At 44.7% G+C, this 14,536-nt stretch overlaps 1 protein-coding gene across 12 annotated transcripts in view; it reads right to left on the minus strand.

The window, feature by feature from the left end:
• KLHL3 (kelch like family member 3) overlaps positions 1-14,536 on the minus strand; it is a 149,981-nt gene that overhangs the window by 57,693 nt on the left and 77,752 nt on the right. For all 12 annotated transcript variants that reach the window (XM_070793635.1, XM_070793629.1, XM_070793625.1 and 9 more), the window contains one exon: positions 3,699-3,808. In XM_070793635.1, coding sequence (XP_070649736.1) covers positions 3,699-3,808 — 110 coding nt within the window. The remainder of the gene's footprint in view (positions 1-3,698; positions 3,809-14,536) is intronic.

The raw sequence follows: 14,536 nt of genomic DNA on the forward strand, positions 1-14,536 counted from the left end.
TCTCATGATGTACTCTGCATATAAGTTAAATAAGCAGGGTGACAATCTACAGCCTGGACGTACTCCCTTTCCTATTTGGAACCAGTCTGTTGTTCCATGTCCAGTTCTAACTGTTGCTTCATGACCTACATATAGGTTTCTCAAGAGGCAGCTCAGGTGGTCTGGTATTCCCATCTCTTTCAGAATTTTCCACAGTTTATTGTGATCCACACAGTCAAAGGCTTTGGCATAGTCAATAAAGCAGAAATAGATGGTTTTCTCGAACTCTCTTGCTTTTTCAATGATCCAGCAGATGTTGGCAATTTGATCTCTGGTTCCTCTGCCTTTTCTAAAGCCAGCTTGAACATCTGGAAGTTCACGGTTCACATACTGCTGAAGCAAGGCTTGGAGAATTTTGAGCGTTACTTTACTAGCGTGTGAGATGAGTACAATTGTGCGGTAGTTTGAGCATTCTATGGCATTGCTTTTCTTTGGGATTGGAATGAAAACTGACCTTTTCCAGTCCTGTGGCCACTGCTGAGTTTTCCAAATTTGCTGGCATATTGAGTCAAAATCGATAGCACTGCCATTTATCAATGGTACCTCCAAATAGAGAACTATGATAATTACAGTGATAGCTGCCATTTATTGAGCACCTACCAAAACTGTATTTTCATTTTTTAATCCGTTATCTCTAATCCTCAGGACAATTCTATAAGGGAGGCACTCGTAGTATTTCAGTTTTACAGGTAAGTAAATTATGGTTCAGAGAAACTAGTGACTTCTCAAGGTCATACAACCAGTAAGCATCAAGCTGAGTGTGGAACCAGTTCTGCCCACGTCCAAAACCCAAGTAGTTTCCAGGGGACTATAATGCCACCCCCCTACCAACAACCATCTCCACGTCTGTCCTGGCACAACAAGCATAGATAAGCCCTCACTTGAAGAAAATTTACTATGACCTCAGAACAGGATGGACCACCATGAATTTAAGATAGGAGGGTCTCCCTCTCAATTCAACACCCCTAAATTGATTCAAATCCTGCTGCTTATATGTCTGCTTTCATTTTCTCAAGCTACACTTGACATATGCTTGAGCAGGCCCTAAACTGGCCAACAGACCAACATTCATACACCGGTTAATTGGTTCATTCCTTCAAATTGTGCCAAGTTGGTAGCACAGTCCAGAGAAGACAGTACGGAGGCTTGGCAAAAAGTGAGGAAGGCCTCTCCATTTCTGAGGCTGGGGCAGGAAGAAGCCTGCAGAGGTGCTGTTCACATCAGCCAGCAGAAGCACAGATGTCCCTAAACCTAAAGGAGAGTTCAGCTTGTGGCAAGCACCTTCTGAGGATCCCTCTGAAGTCCAGGACTGCCCATAGTTCCAACCAACAACTGCTTTTCTTCTTGATCAAACTTTTGCAGGATGACAGGCAGGGCCTTGTGAATTTCACCGCATTCTCTGGACAGGTACCTTTTAATATCCAACATAAAATCCTCCTCAAGGGCTTTTCTTTGAATACTCCCTCAAGAAAGGGCCTAAAGCTTGAACACTAAGGGTGGACCAGGACAATACAATATTGCAAAGTAAAAAAATAATAATAAAAATTAAAAAAAAAATAAGATAAAATAAAACTTAAAAAAAAAAAAAAAAGAAAGAAAGAAACATTTACTGAGCATCTCTGAGGACTGAGATGAGTAAGCGCGGGGTGTGTGTGTGTGTGTGTGTGTGTGTGTGTGTGTGTGTTCAGTCACTTCAGTAGTGTCTAACTCTTCGTGATGCTATGGACTGTAGCCAACCAGGCTCCTCTGTCCATGGGATTTTCCTGGCAAGAATACTGGAGTGGGTGGTCATTTCCTCCTCCAGGGGATCTTCCAGAACCAGGGATCAGACCCATGTCTCCTGCACTGTAGGCAGATTCTTTACCACTGAGCCACTGAAATCCCAAATAAGGTGTGGTCTGTACCATCTGGGAACTCACAGTGAGTGAAGGAGGTAAGACTGGCTAAGAACTAATTACAGTAAAAAGGAGAACAAGGTAAGTGTTTTCCTGGAACACAGAGGAGAAAATAATTAATTTCGGATGCCCAGTCAACAGTCAATTCAGTTAACATTGACTAGGCACCCACAAGATAACAGGTACTATAATAGGCATTTTACATACCTTACTTCTTTCAATCCCCACAACCACCCTGTGGAACATGCTCTATTACTTCCTACATTTCACAAATGAGGAAAGAGGTGGAGAAGCAAAGTCTCTTGCCCAACATCAAATCACTGATTTGTAAATACAAGAGATAAGATTTGGATTCCAGTGGCCAACACTCAAGTTTGTGTTATTTCCAGTGTAGTAGACTATACCTCCTGGAGTAAAGAATTCTTCCTGGTAGAAAAAGAATCTGAACTGTTTGGGAATTCAACTAGATGAAGAGCAAAGTAGAGAATATTCCTAGCATAATGGTTTACCAGGTGGCAGAGTGGTAAAGGATCCACCTGCCAATGTAGAAGAAACACGAGATGCAGGTTCTATAGCTGGGTTGGGAAGATCGCCTGGCAGAGGAAATGGCAACCCACTCCAGTATTCTTGCCTGAAAAACTCCATAGACAGAGGAGCCAGGCGGGCTATAGTCCATGGGGTCGAGAAGAGTGGGCACGACTAAGGGGCAATCCCTGTTGAATGGACAGGGTCAGAGATAAGGAAGGCTGGGAGGCAGGACAGATCAGCAGTCACAGGTCAGCTAAGCAGGGGCAGAAGTCACGCTTCCAGCACAAATGAAGAGGTGTGTGGTCAGTGAGTTAGAGGACTGGGTGTCAGGAGACCTTGGTTCTACTCTTGGCTTGGCTACCGCAAAACTGTGTGATTTCAGCAGTTCCTAACCCCTCTGTGGGGCTCGGTTTCCTCAGTAAAAATTCCAATATCCAACCAGTCCATTCTGAAGGAGATTAGCCCTGGGATTTCTTTGGAAGGAATGATACTAAAGCTGAAACTCCAGTACTTTGGCCACCTCATGCGAAAAGTTGACTCATTGGAAAAGACTCTGATGCTGGGAGGGATTGGGGGCAGGAGGAGAAGGGGACGACAGAGGATGAGATGGATGGATGGCATCACTGACTCGATGGACGTGAGTCTCAGTGAACTCCAGGGGTTGGTGATGGACAGGGAGGCCTGGCGTGCTTCGATTCATGGGGTCGCAAAGAGTCGGACACGACTGAGTGACTGATCTGATCTGATGTGATTGGAATTAGATGTTCCCCAAAGGTTGGCTGGGGCTTAAACACTGGATATTCACAAGAGGCCGTGTGGGACAGTGGTTAAGATCAAGTGACATGCAGACCAACTGAGTGAACAGACAGTTAATGCCTCTGAGTCTGTTTCCTTATCTGTAATGTGAGGACAACAGTGATGCCTGCCTCACAGGGCTGAGGTGAAGGCTGAACGAGCTGAAGAACATCAGACACTTAGCATAGGGCTTGGCAAACTGTAAAGGTTTAAGAAATGGAAGCCATTTTGAAGCCATCATCATCATCACCATTACATCTTCTTTAAAGGGTCCATAAAGCATATATAGTGATCATGGGCCAGAAAGTCTTTTTTAAGGGACAAAAAATATATAAACCTTTTTTTTTTTTTAAGTTGGAAAAGAGATCTCACTGAATCACAAGTCCTTCCCACAACCGCCCCATGAGAGAGGCTTCTGTTTCAAAGAGCGCCATGCCATACCTTCTCTTCTGAAGAAACGGTCAGCTTGTCACTGGATATCAAGCTGCACACCTGGTCCAGACTTAGGCTAAGAAATTCTTCCCCTAGCATCACCTCTGGAAAGTGCTGCTCTGTTCCAAAAAAAAAAAAAAAAGCATAAGTTCAGAAAACAAAGTTATAACACGCTCCTGCCTATCCAGGAACCAAGGCCATGACAATCTGTGGGATTCAGAGCAGAGTCCTGGGAGCTCTGGGGGAGGCGGGAGGGAGAGAGAAAGGTAGACATCCTGGCTGGAGGGAAACCAGCCTTTTAATTCAGCAGTGAAGGCATCCCCCTGTGTAACCCTCTGTCCTGAACATCATCACAGAGGAAAATTGGTCACTGAGTTGTGAGGTTGTATTTTTTCCATGCTCCATGAGATTAATAATGGTGCTGCAGAGAAACCTCGCAGGGGCCTGCCTATTTAATTGGGCTCATTTCCCCTCAAGGCACAGGCTGGCAGAGCTGCAGACGGTGCCCCCTGCCGCTCAGGCAAACAAAAGTGGGTCAGAACTGCTGCATGGCCAAAGTCTCTGGGGGTTCTGGTAGGAAGTCAGCACTAGAAGCTTGGCAGAAGGCTTCATCCCTTCCTGCCCAAGTCAAGCCTGTTATCTCTGGTTCACAAGAAGGCTCAACTAAGCTTCTGTCTGGGTGTGGCGGCAACACAGCTGCCAAGACCACTGCTGGGAATGGTCCACAGTGGCCAGGCCTTCCAAGGCTGTAATATAGAGAGGAGTTTGGGACAATGAGAATGAGATAAATCTCAAAGCCCCAAGGGCCACATGAGGGAAATGCCAAGGACAATTCTGACCCTGACATTCTCCCAGGCCACCATCCTGCTATTACAGAGGCAGTGAGAGATACCAGGGAAAGAGCAGGCACTTCCGAAAGAAGGAATCTAGATTCAAGTCCTGGCTGTGTCACTTAAGAGCTGTGTCCTGTGGCACCACTATCCTCATGTGTACAATGGAGATAAAAACCATGTCTCCCTCCCTCCCATGCTCTGATGAGAAAGGAATTGAGAACATGCTTTGCAAGCTGCTTCAAGGTGAACCAGCCCAAGGGCTGACAACTCCGGGTGCAAGAGTCTCTGGAGGTTACAGGGTCCTCTGTCATTTGCCCCAGACTTTGCTCCTTCCTCAGGTCTCACAACCCTGCACCATCACCCCAGGAGCACCTGAGCTCTTTGCCCTCCAGACCTTTCCCCTTCTTCTCTGGTGGTCCTGCTCTAGCCTGAGAGCTTCTTGGATAATTCCAGAAGCCCCACCCACACCCCCACCAACTTGGTCTGGCTTGCCCCTGGAGTGAGATTCCGAGTGCCTCCATGCCTGGGAGGCCATGCTGAAACATCAACTCTGCCACAGCTGCACAAGGAAAATGAAAATCAAAGCATGCTAATCACACTCATCAACTTCTTAAAAACCAAACAAAGAACTTAAGGTTTAAGCCATTTCTTGTAAAAATCATTTTGAACTTTATATGTTGAAAGAATTTCAGATCCAAACAATTCCCATATACCCTTCATCCAGAGTCCCTAAATGTCAATATTTTACTCTCAAAGTCTGAGTTATAAATAATCTTTTCCATGTCTCATTGGGCAAAAAAGGCTCCCCACTTGCTCTCCACTAGCTTAATAATATAACTGAAGCCACAGTTAAAGCTTGCCCATCCTGAGGCTCAGGGATGTTTGTACATAACAACACAAAGTTAAAAGTCAGATCCGTTACAGATGGAAGCAACTGTCACAACATAAGAAGTTGGTCTTTCTTCTCTACACATCAATAGAAAAAAAATCTTTTGTTAAAGTGTAGATTTTAAGTATGAGATTCAACTATCTAACTTTCAGAATATTTAAGACTGTAGTTATTTTTTTAAGTATCCATTCTTAAAGATTTTTACATAAAAGTGAACATCCCATTTCTTTGGATGATGGGAATTCATTCTTGGCCTGGAGGCTTGGAAAGTAATAGGATTCTCCTTATACACTCTTCTGGCCCAAGAAGTCTTTGGACCAGTCGCCAGATGCATTGACAACATACAAAAAATAGCAGAGAGAAAAACTGACCAAGTGTAGGGCAGGGAGTTCCTGCGGACCAGCCATGGCTGAGCTCAGCAGGGGAAGCAGGCCAGCCAACGCCAACATCTCTGTGTCCCAGAGCCATACCATAGAAAAAAAAAAAAAACTAACATTCAGAAGAGGGAAAAGAATAAGAGGAGGTGTAAGAGGAGGTGAGGAAGTAAAATTCTGAGGTTTAAGAAATTCTTCATCAGAGCTCAGAAAGCCAAGAGATAAACTTGGGTTTTGAAAAGGAAGAAAATGGAAGTGCGATGATGCATATCCTAGACGACTTGGTGGACAAACAAGAAGTACTCAAAGATAAAGCAAGGCAAAAAGTAGTCAGCCCTCCGCACTTCCGTATCTCTCACACCCTGGGGCATCGCAGCATGGGAGTCTGGGTCCCATCTCTCTGAAGTTGGCTGTTTCTTTGCCCATCTGGAACCTCCCACTGAAATCCCTTCAGAAATCCTCCCAGGAAGCAGCGTCTGGTGGGTAGGAGACAACAAGGGAGGTGTTGGACAGGAGCTTCTCTCACTCGGGGCTGGCACACCCAGAGACCAAGGAGACTTGCCAGGCATGATCAGGACACAAAGAAGGGCCCAGAAACTCCTTCCCTTCTCCCTTCAGCCTGGGACACAGCGCTGAGCCCCAGAGGAGACCCCTTTCTGTTAGCAACACTCAAGACACAACAGGGTAGAAAAAACAGGAACAGGCTCCTCTGGCTAACTCAGTTTCCTGGGAAACAGGAGTTGCCCAGAAGACTCTGTACTCAGGTCAGCGCTCTTCTCAGGCACTTCCTAGAAAGAACCCACTCTGTTCCCGCAAGATACACCTTGAGAATCAGCTTCTGCCTTTAACACTTGTTTGGAAATTTTTTAAATTTCTTTTGCTTTCCTGTTAGTGTATTAACGGAGAATGTAGTGACTAATTGGCTAACAGTCAGAAGACCTGGGTTTACCTAGCTCCACCTCTTACAGTCCCTTTTCAGGCTCTGACTTCATTAATCATAAAAGGGGACCATAAAGCCTGACCTCGATCTCCAGGTTGCTCTGAAGTTCAAAAATGGTAACATATATTAGCCTACTTTGAGATCTATAAGAAACTCTTTAGAAATGAAGGAGAAACAGCACGTGCACGTGTACCCGCATGACGAAGCCCAGTTCTGCAGGCAGCACTGCTCTCAACGGAGAAGCCATTTCCACAGCATCAGTCATCCTTTGAGACTGCAGGACCTGCCAGTGAGGCTGTGGCCTCAAAGGTCTCAGAATCCCACTTTAATTCCACTGAGTTCCACAAACTTTCTAGTGATATAAGTATTGAATTTCCTAAGGGTGGAGTTTTCTCATCCATTAAATGGAGCTAATAATAGCACTTAACTCATAAAGGTGTGATGGGCATTAGATAAAATATATGCACAATAATTCCCATTTCCTGAGACCACTGCAAGTGCTCAATAACTGTTCATATGTTATGGGCCAAAAGCAGTGTTTCTTCAAAAGGGAAGAAAATAGAGCTGATGTCTACAAGGAGACAACTGGCTTACAAAAGGGTAACACAAGACACCAGTGACTTCAACCCGAAGTCCACAGGGCCATGCCAGGAAACACACTCCACATTCAATAAAAGAAGGCCAATTCAGAGCATATCTAGAAAACAGCAACAGCTCAGTCTAGCTAGGGCCTAGGCTGTATCTTCATTCATCTAACAAATACGTACAGAGCCTCCACCAAGTATGGGGAACTGTGCCAGGCTCCCGGGGAGGTAGAGAGGCAGGCAAGGCTCAATCTTGGGGGACAGGTGGAATGTGCAAGGGCATAGCATCTTTGAACCACAGGCAAGCCCCGTGAAAGGGATTCTCCAAAATAAACTTTCATCTTATCTAAACTTATCTAAACTTTTCTTATCTTCTTGCTTTTTTCCCCTTTAGGGAGGAGTGTAAACAAACAAACAAACAAACAAAAAAAGTTAATTAGTATCTGGTTAGGAGTTCCAATTAACCAGGCTTTACTACAAGTAGCAAACACTGTCTAAGATGTAAGTTTTAGAGACACTGCATTGGGAAAGATCCTCAGTGTTCTCCCTACTTGCTGCAAGTAATAATAATTTTTTTTCTCCAGCAAAAAAAAAAGTCCAAATTTTGATTAATGAAACATAACGGAACTGTTCCTGCCTATTTGGATGAGAAATTATAGAGAAGATGAGGGGCACCAGACAATTGTAAATCCTTTCCCCACCAAGCAACATAAATATATCTTCCCAGTGTGGAAAGGATAAGGAAACTGGGTGGCACATTCCCAGGAAAGGGGGACTAGCTGGGTCTTTTTAAAAAAGCATGCCTGGACAAAGTTAAGGGCTTTTCCTAAAAACAGCTAACATACTAGGTATTTTACATATATTATGTCACTTATATCTTCCAAAAGCCCAGCTGAAGCGAATATCAATATCTCCACTTTACAGATGAAGAAATGGAAGCCCAGAAAGCCTAAGTCATGATCTCAGTATCACATGGCAGTAAGTGGTAGAGCCTGGTATTGAACTAATGCTATCTATATAGCCCTCCAGCTTTCTTTTGACTAGTGTTGGCATGATGTTGTTTTCTCCATCTTTACTTGTCACTGACTATGAATCTTCATAATTAAAGTGGGTTTCTTGTACACACACAAAAAAATAAACTAATGCTATCTATACATAATAACAAATATTCTGATAAGAATCTTAGTTTCCAAAATAATAAAAGCCTGTCCTAAGCAGGCTATTTTGGTAAAATCAATATAGACATCAGAACATCCTAAGAATCCCTTAGGGATACTGCAGAGAGAGAAAGAAAATATGAATCTAACTATATTTCTTTTAAAAAAAACAATCTTAGAGTAGTAGTGTTTCAAACATTTTGGCATCAGAGCCGGGTTCAAATTTCAGACCCTTGGATAGAAATCTTTCCCTAACCCACCTATCAGGCTAGATGACGTGATATTCTTCTGTGTTCCCAAAGTCACCAAGATAAGAAATTAAAATCACAGTGCTCATCAACCCACCTGAGGTCCTTCTCTCATACTGGGACGATGACCCCCATGAGGGGAGGCTCTGTCTCATTTGAGTCTGTCTTGCTTGAATGTGAATCCTCAGTGTCTGCAGATATCAAGCTCTGAAAATACCATGCTTCCCTTCCCATGCTTCTTCAAGACTTCCTAGGCCTCAGGCAACCTCTCAAGCAAGTCCCAAGTCCATTCCTCCCTCTTGATGGTGTGAAATAAACCTAAAGCTTTGATCAGGTTTATCTAAACTACAAGCCCAGAACAAATGGAAGTGATAACTCATCTATGACTTCTTTGACCTGCAGAGATGAGATGAACCCAGTTATTCCGGGGCCAGCGGCCCAGCAAACAGGTATGAGTGAGTGCCTCTGAATGGAACCACTTATCAGGCCCCAGGATTTGCTAATGAAAGGTGGACACATAAACAGAATCAAAACATTTTAGTAGGGTTTTAAAAAAACAGAGCTACTTTAAATCTCTCTCCCCTCCCCTCTATTACTCTATTTTTGGAGAGCAGAGGTAAGCTTTCTTGATCAGTTCTTGGCTTTCAGGGCCCATAGTTTCCTTGCTCCAGGGAGAAAGCTCAGCTGCCACAGAGAATAACACAGATTTACCTGACTACTTCCCACAAGGGCTACAACCACCAGCCCTCAGACTCTAATTTTCACTGCCTCCATTCTCCCTGTGATGGTGGGATAAGAGCTCTCTTGCCATGCTGACTTAATTCCAGAAGTGTATGTACTGTACCTCCCCTTGCTATCATACACACAGAGCAAAGGGCTGTATCAAAACTGCCCAGTTATCAGTGTTGTTGATTCAACAACAGAGTTCCCTGTTCTCCAGAGAATGGAAGGAACAGGGAAGTCTCCTAAAATTCCCAGGAGAACAACTAACAATAAAAACTACCACACTAATGCTTCATTTGCCACCTTCAAGGCAGAAGCAGAAAATCAAGGGGAGGCAGAAGTGAGGCAGCGGCCATGGGCAGAGAGGCTGAACTGGCCTGTGGAGTTGTGAAAACAAACTGTGGGATCAGAGCACAGGCCCTGGAGTCAGGCAGCCTCTTCGTGAATCCTGGCATTGCCACTCACAAACTGTGATCTGGAGCAAGTTACTAAATTTCTCCAAGGTTTCGTTTCTTCATCTGTAAGTTAAGAAAGTAATAACTACCTCTTACAGTTTTGAAGTGTGTAGCACCTTGCCTGGTACCTTGCAAGTGTTCAGAAATGGCAGAAACTTCCACCGTGACCATCACCATCATCATTATCTTATGATGCCAAGCTGGAGGCAGCAATTTCACCAGATAACCCTCACTAAGTCAGAGGGTTGTGTTTTTTCAAGTGCTTTGTCGAAGTTTTTTGCTGTCTTTAGTTTAATCACTTCATTCCATGGTCTTAAATGCCTCAATCAATCGAAAAAAGGCCATTTCTCTCCACAAACATGTGAAATTCAATGGTTTTTCCATTCCATGGCTGGGTGGTTTCAGCTCAGCTTTGGCATGCTGATGTAAACACATTGTTCAAAGAATTTTAATTGCCATTTCATTAATAGGGTCCCATTAATATCCCTCTCAACTAGCTCTGCTCATGGCCCAGGCATGGTCATCCAATTACCAAACAACAAAATCCCCATAAACCTTGGCCCATGCCTCTGAAGTTAAAGATTAAGCAGTCCCTGCAAACAATAACAGTGAGATATAAGAAACAGGCTATGCAAAATATGAGGGTCCTTTTCCCAATTATCTCGTACTCAGAAGAACTATGACATCAGCAGCTGGGGGCAAGGGTCTTCCCCGGCCCAGTCAGCTTTTAACTACGGGACTCACCCTTCCCCAGCCCAGCATAACTTACATCACAGCAAAAATATGGGGGCATAACCCTAAGGGGGAAACTGGACCCAGAGGAAGCAGAAAGGACTACCACAGGAAGAAGAGACAGGCCCATTACAAACAGGAAATCAACCACACAGTTAGGTGGAAAGAGCTGGTACTCCAGCCCCCAGAGTCACGCTGTGCCCTCCTTCGCCCCGGGGGGCTGAAGACTAATCAGAAGGCAGTTGTCAACCTTAAAAATAGTTACTCTTTCTAGACAGCAATTTGGCAGTATCTTTTAATGTGTACTCTCTACGAGCTACTTTGTGCTATATACTAAGACGGCACTCTACAAGCACAATTTCACGGTTACTTACATACCAGCGAGTATACTCCAAAACATTACGTACAAGAATTACTGTTAAAGCATTTGATGTAAAAGAAAAAAAAAAAAAAAACTAGTAACATTAATGTTCATTAAGAGAGGACTGGTTAACTAAATTATAGTTCATTATAGTTCATCCCTATGATGCAGCAGACAAAAAGAGTAAGAACAGCCATACACAAAAGTCTGGAAAGAACTTCAAGATATTGCACTAGGTTAAAAAAAAAAAGCATAATGAGTACAAAAGTCTTCTATTTGTGTAAGTTAAAAAGTGTAATATATACATATCTTGTAGGGATATCCAAGACAGTTCCCTGCTCCCTTGAGAGGACCTGAGAGATCAACTGTGTATTTCATACCTTTGATCTTGTTTGAAATTTTTATCATGGATACAAGTTGCTTTTATTGAATACATTCTCTAAAGTTTTAAAAACAGTGGTATAGAAATATGCCTGCTAACATGGAAAGATGTTCAGAATATACTGCTAAGATTTTTTGGGCTGGAAAATATATATGTGGAATGAGAGACAGGGGAAGCTGTACACTAGGGTGCTGCCCATGACACCCTCTGGATAGGATTGTGGGGCCTTTCCTGCAATAATCACAGATGGTTGTATATTAAGATAGCAACAATAATAAGCACAGAAAGTTCATCTTAGAAAAGGAGCACGAACAGAATTCAGAGGCAGTTTGGGGTTGTGGACAGGCGAAGGCAGAGGCCAGCTGGCCAGAGATAGGGAAGAAGTGGAAGGCAGACATACCCAGCTGTGCATATGTATACAGAGGAGCCACCATCAGAAGCTCCAGAAATGGTCCTTCTCCCGCAAAGCGCATGCAGTCTTCAGCAGGGATCGTGGTGTTGACCCGAGGAGTCCCGTCTCTCCACCAGGTCCCGTGGGGCTCTGAGGCTCTCTTGCCACAGACGGCATGAACAGCTGGGAGGATCCAGGGCATGGCCCTATGGTGGCACCTACTTCTGCAGGAGGCTCTCCTACCTGTCCCTCCCACACCGACCCCAATCCCCTAAACCATGCTGAAAACAAAGCAGGAGGAGCAACCTCCCATCAGGGAGAAAAGCAAACAGGCCTAGGGTCACTCAGCTCCAAAGTGTTGGCTGGTGTGATCCCTGATCTGGAGGGTCTCCTTGTAGTCTGTGGGCTCAGATACCTCCTGACTCAAGGCATGGGGCCATGGAAGCCTGTAACCACACGGGGCAACACTGCCCCTTGTGTGTGTGATTCTGGTCAGTACCCACATGCCCACACTTAAATGGGCGAGACAGCAGCTCTGTCTCAGGAGGCAGCAATGGCAGAGCCGCCAGGCTCCATCTAAGTTCAGGGGGTGCAAGACCAAAGTCACAAAGCAGGCCCACAGCGGTGGCTGAGTGCAATGGAGTAAGCACAGATTAGCCTTGTTTTTCTTCTCTATATACCACACAAGGTGAAGTCTTAACTTCACACTGCTTCTTCTAATGTCTCTTCATCATAGTCTTATGACCTCTGTATTATCACACCACCTTAAAAATATGATTTTTATCTTCCCAGTTTCACCCAGATGAGGGCTACAAAGAAAGCTATCCTGGAGCAGGTCCCAGGTTCCCCGGAAGGCCTGCACAACAGGGAGGAGGCTCTCAGCCTGCAGTCACACTGACCGAGCCAGAGAAGGAGGAGGACTCACGCATGCCGTGAGGGGCAGCTTCCCAACACGGAAGAGAAGACATCCACGCCTCACTTTCCCACCCCAAGATGACTAAACACCCCGCATCTAGCAGAGACAGCTGGCCATCTGTCTACAATGTCTGGTTGTTGGAATCTGGTAACTGCATGGCACAGACTTTGAGGTTCACACTTCTGATGGAAAATGCCAGCACTAGCCACCAACACTCCACAGTTTCTGATTCACAGGGCCACCCTATGTCCAAGCTGGGCCTGGAAGCCACAGAACAGAGTAGTTATAAACATAGCTCTGGAGTAAACACTGTCTGGGTTTGAATCCTGTCTCTGTCTCTTCTAACTAACACCAACAAATGACTTCACCCCTCTGCGCTTTACTTTCCTCAGCTACTGTATGCTTTAAATGAACATAAAATGCTTAGTCTAGGATGTGACCCAAAGTGAAAGCTCAGTAAACACTAGCTGAGAGTCATCCACCATGACACTGCACACACACATGTAGAGCACACACCCACGATGCTGCGGAACCACATCACCATGCCCTCAGGATCAGGGAGCACCAAAACCACAACGTGCTCCAAACCGCCTCCTTCCCACTCTCCCACAGGTGAGTCTCACCATCAGACAGGGAGAAGGGCAAGGGAGAAAACAAAGATTCTGAAAGTGGAGGGAAGTCAGGACACAAGACCTAGGAGCCTTTGTTAAATGTGGGGAGTTCAATACACAGCCCAAACCTCTGATGCCCTCATGAGCCAACTACAAAAGGGTGTGATACGTGCTGTGTATGGATGCAAGCATGCACACTCTAGAGAGAGGACTGGGGAGGTGAGACAGAGACCTCCTGGCATCTAAGCATTCTCCCTTCACCTCTGCACCAGCAGATGTCCACACACTGACCTCAGCCTCAGTTAAGCCTTCAGCTTTTGCTGAAGCAAAGTCTGTGCACATCCCTCAAGAGTGGCTAGACTAGAGAAGGCTGGACTAGTGACCACTCCCTGAGAACAGAAAGGAGGTAGGGTATCAAGCCAGGTAATACAGGCACAGGAGGGACAGCAGAGAAACAGGAGAGTCAAGGATTACGGTCAGAAAGAGTCAGAAGAACTCAGCATTAGGCAGACTGGGGAATGTCCTTCACAAAAATCATCATTATTGACATCCTAACGTCTGGTCCTATTTGTGTCCTCAGAAACAGACCTCAAGAAGTGAGAGTCTGTATAGGCTCCTGGGGTCTTGATCAGAGCAAAAAGAGGATGCTGAAAAACAGAAGAAATGCTTGTTGACTTGTGGACCAAGGGGCTAACACAATGCAGGGAGCTGGCATGTGAGCAGCTAGCAGGCCCTCAGTTAACTCCCAGACATTGGCTTCCTGAACAGGAGACAGAACAGACAGCAGCCATGCCAGCACTTGGGCAGGGGAAGAATGAGAGGTTTTACTGCAAGGGAAGGAGGTGGCCATGACTAGATCTATCAATTCATATGACCAGACCTGTTTCCTAGGTCACTCATGACCTTCATCCTCAAATCACTACTCCCTATAAAAAATCACAGGATGATAGGCTCTAGTGAGGAGAATGTCTCCAAAAAAAATAAAATGGACTCAACAGATTATCTGATGTACTGAGAAGACTGTTCAGTGTACCTGTCTTATAAGAGTTAGTGATCATAATACTGTGTAAAAGAAAAAGCATCTATTCACTGCCTTACTAATTAAAACAAAAGTTTTCTGATAAAAAACCAATTATAACTTAGCTCAACTGTAGAAATGATACAGAAGAATAAAGAGAGGGGAACAGTGAATGTATATGAGGGGACATCTATGAAAGTGCAGTTATTCTTCTGTGAGAAGTCAACAGACAA

This window comes from Bos indicus, chromosome 7 (genome assembly GCF_029378745.1).
Source record: "Bos indicus isolate NIAB-ARS_2022 breed Sahiwal x Tharparkar chromosome 7, NIAB-ARS_B.indTharparkar_mat_pri_1.0, whole genome shotgun sequence".
NCBI lineage: Eukaryota > Metazoa > Chordata > Mammalia > Artiodactyla > Bovidae > Bos > Bos indicus.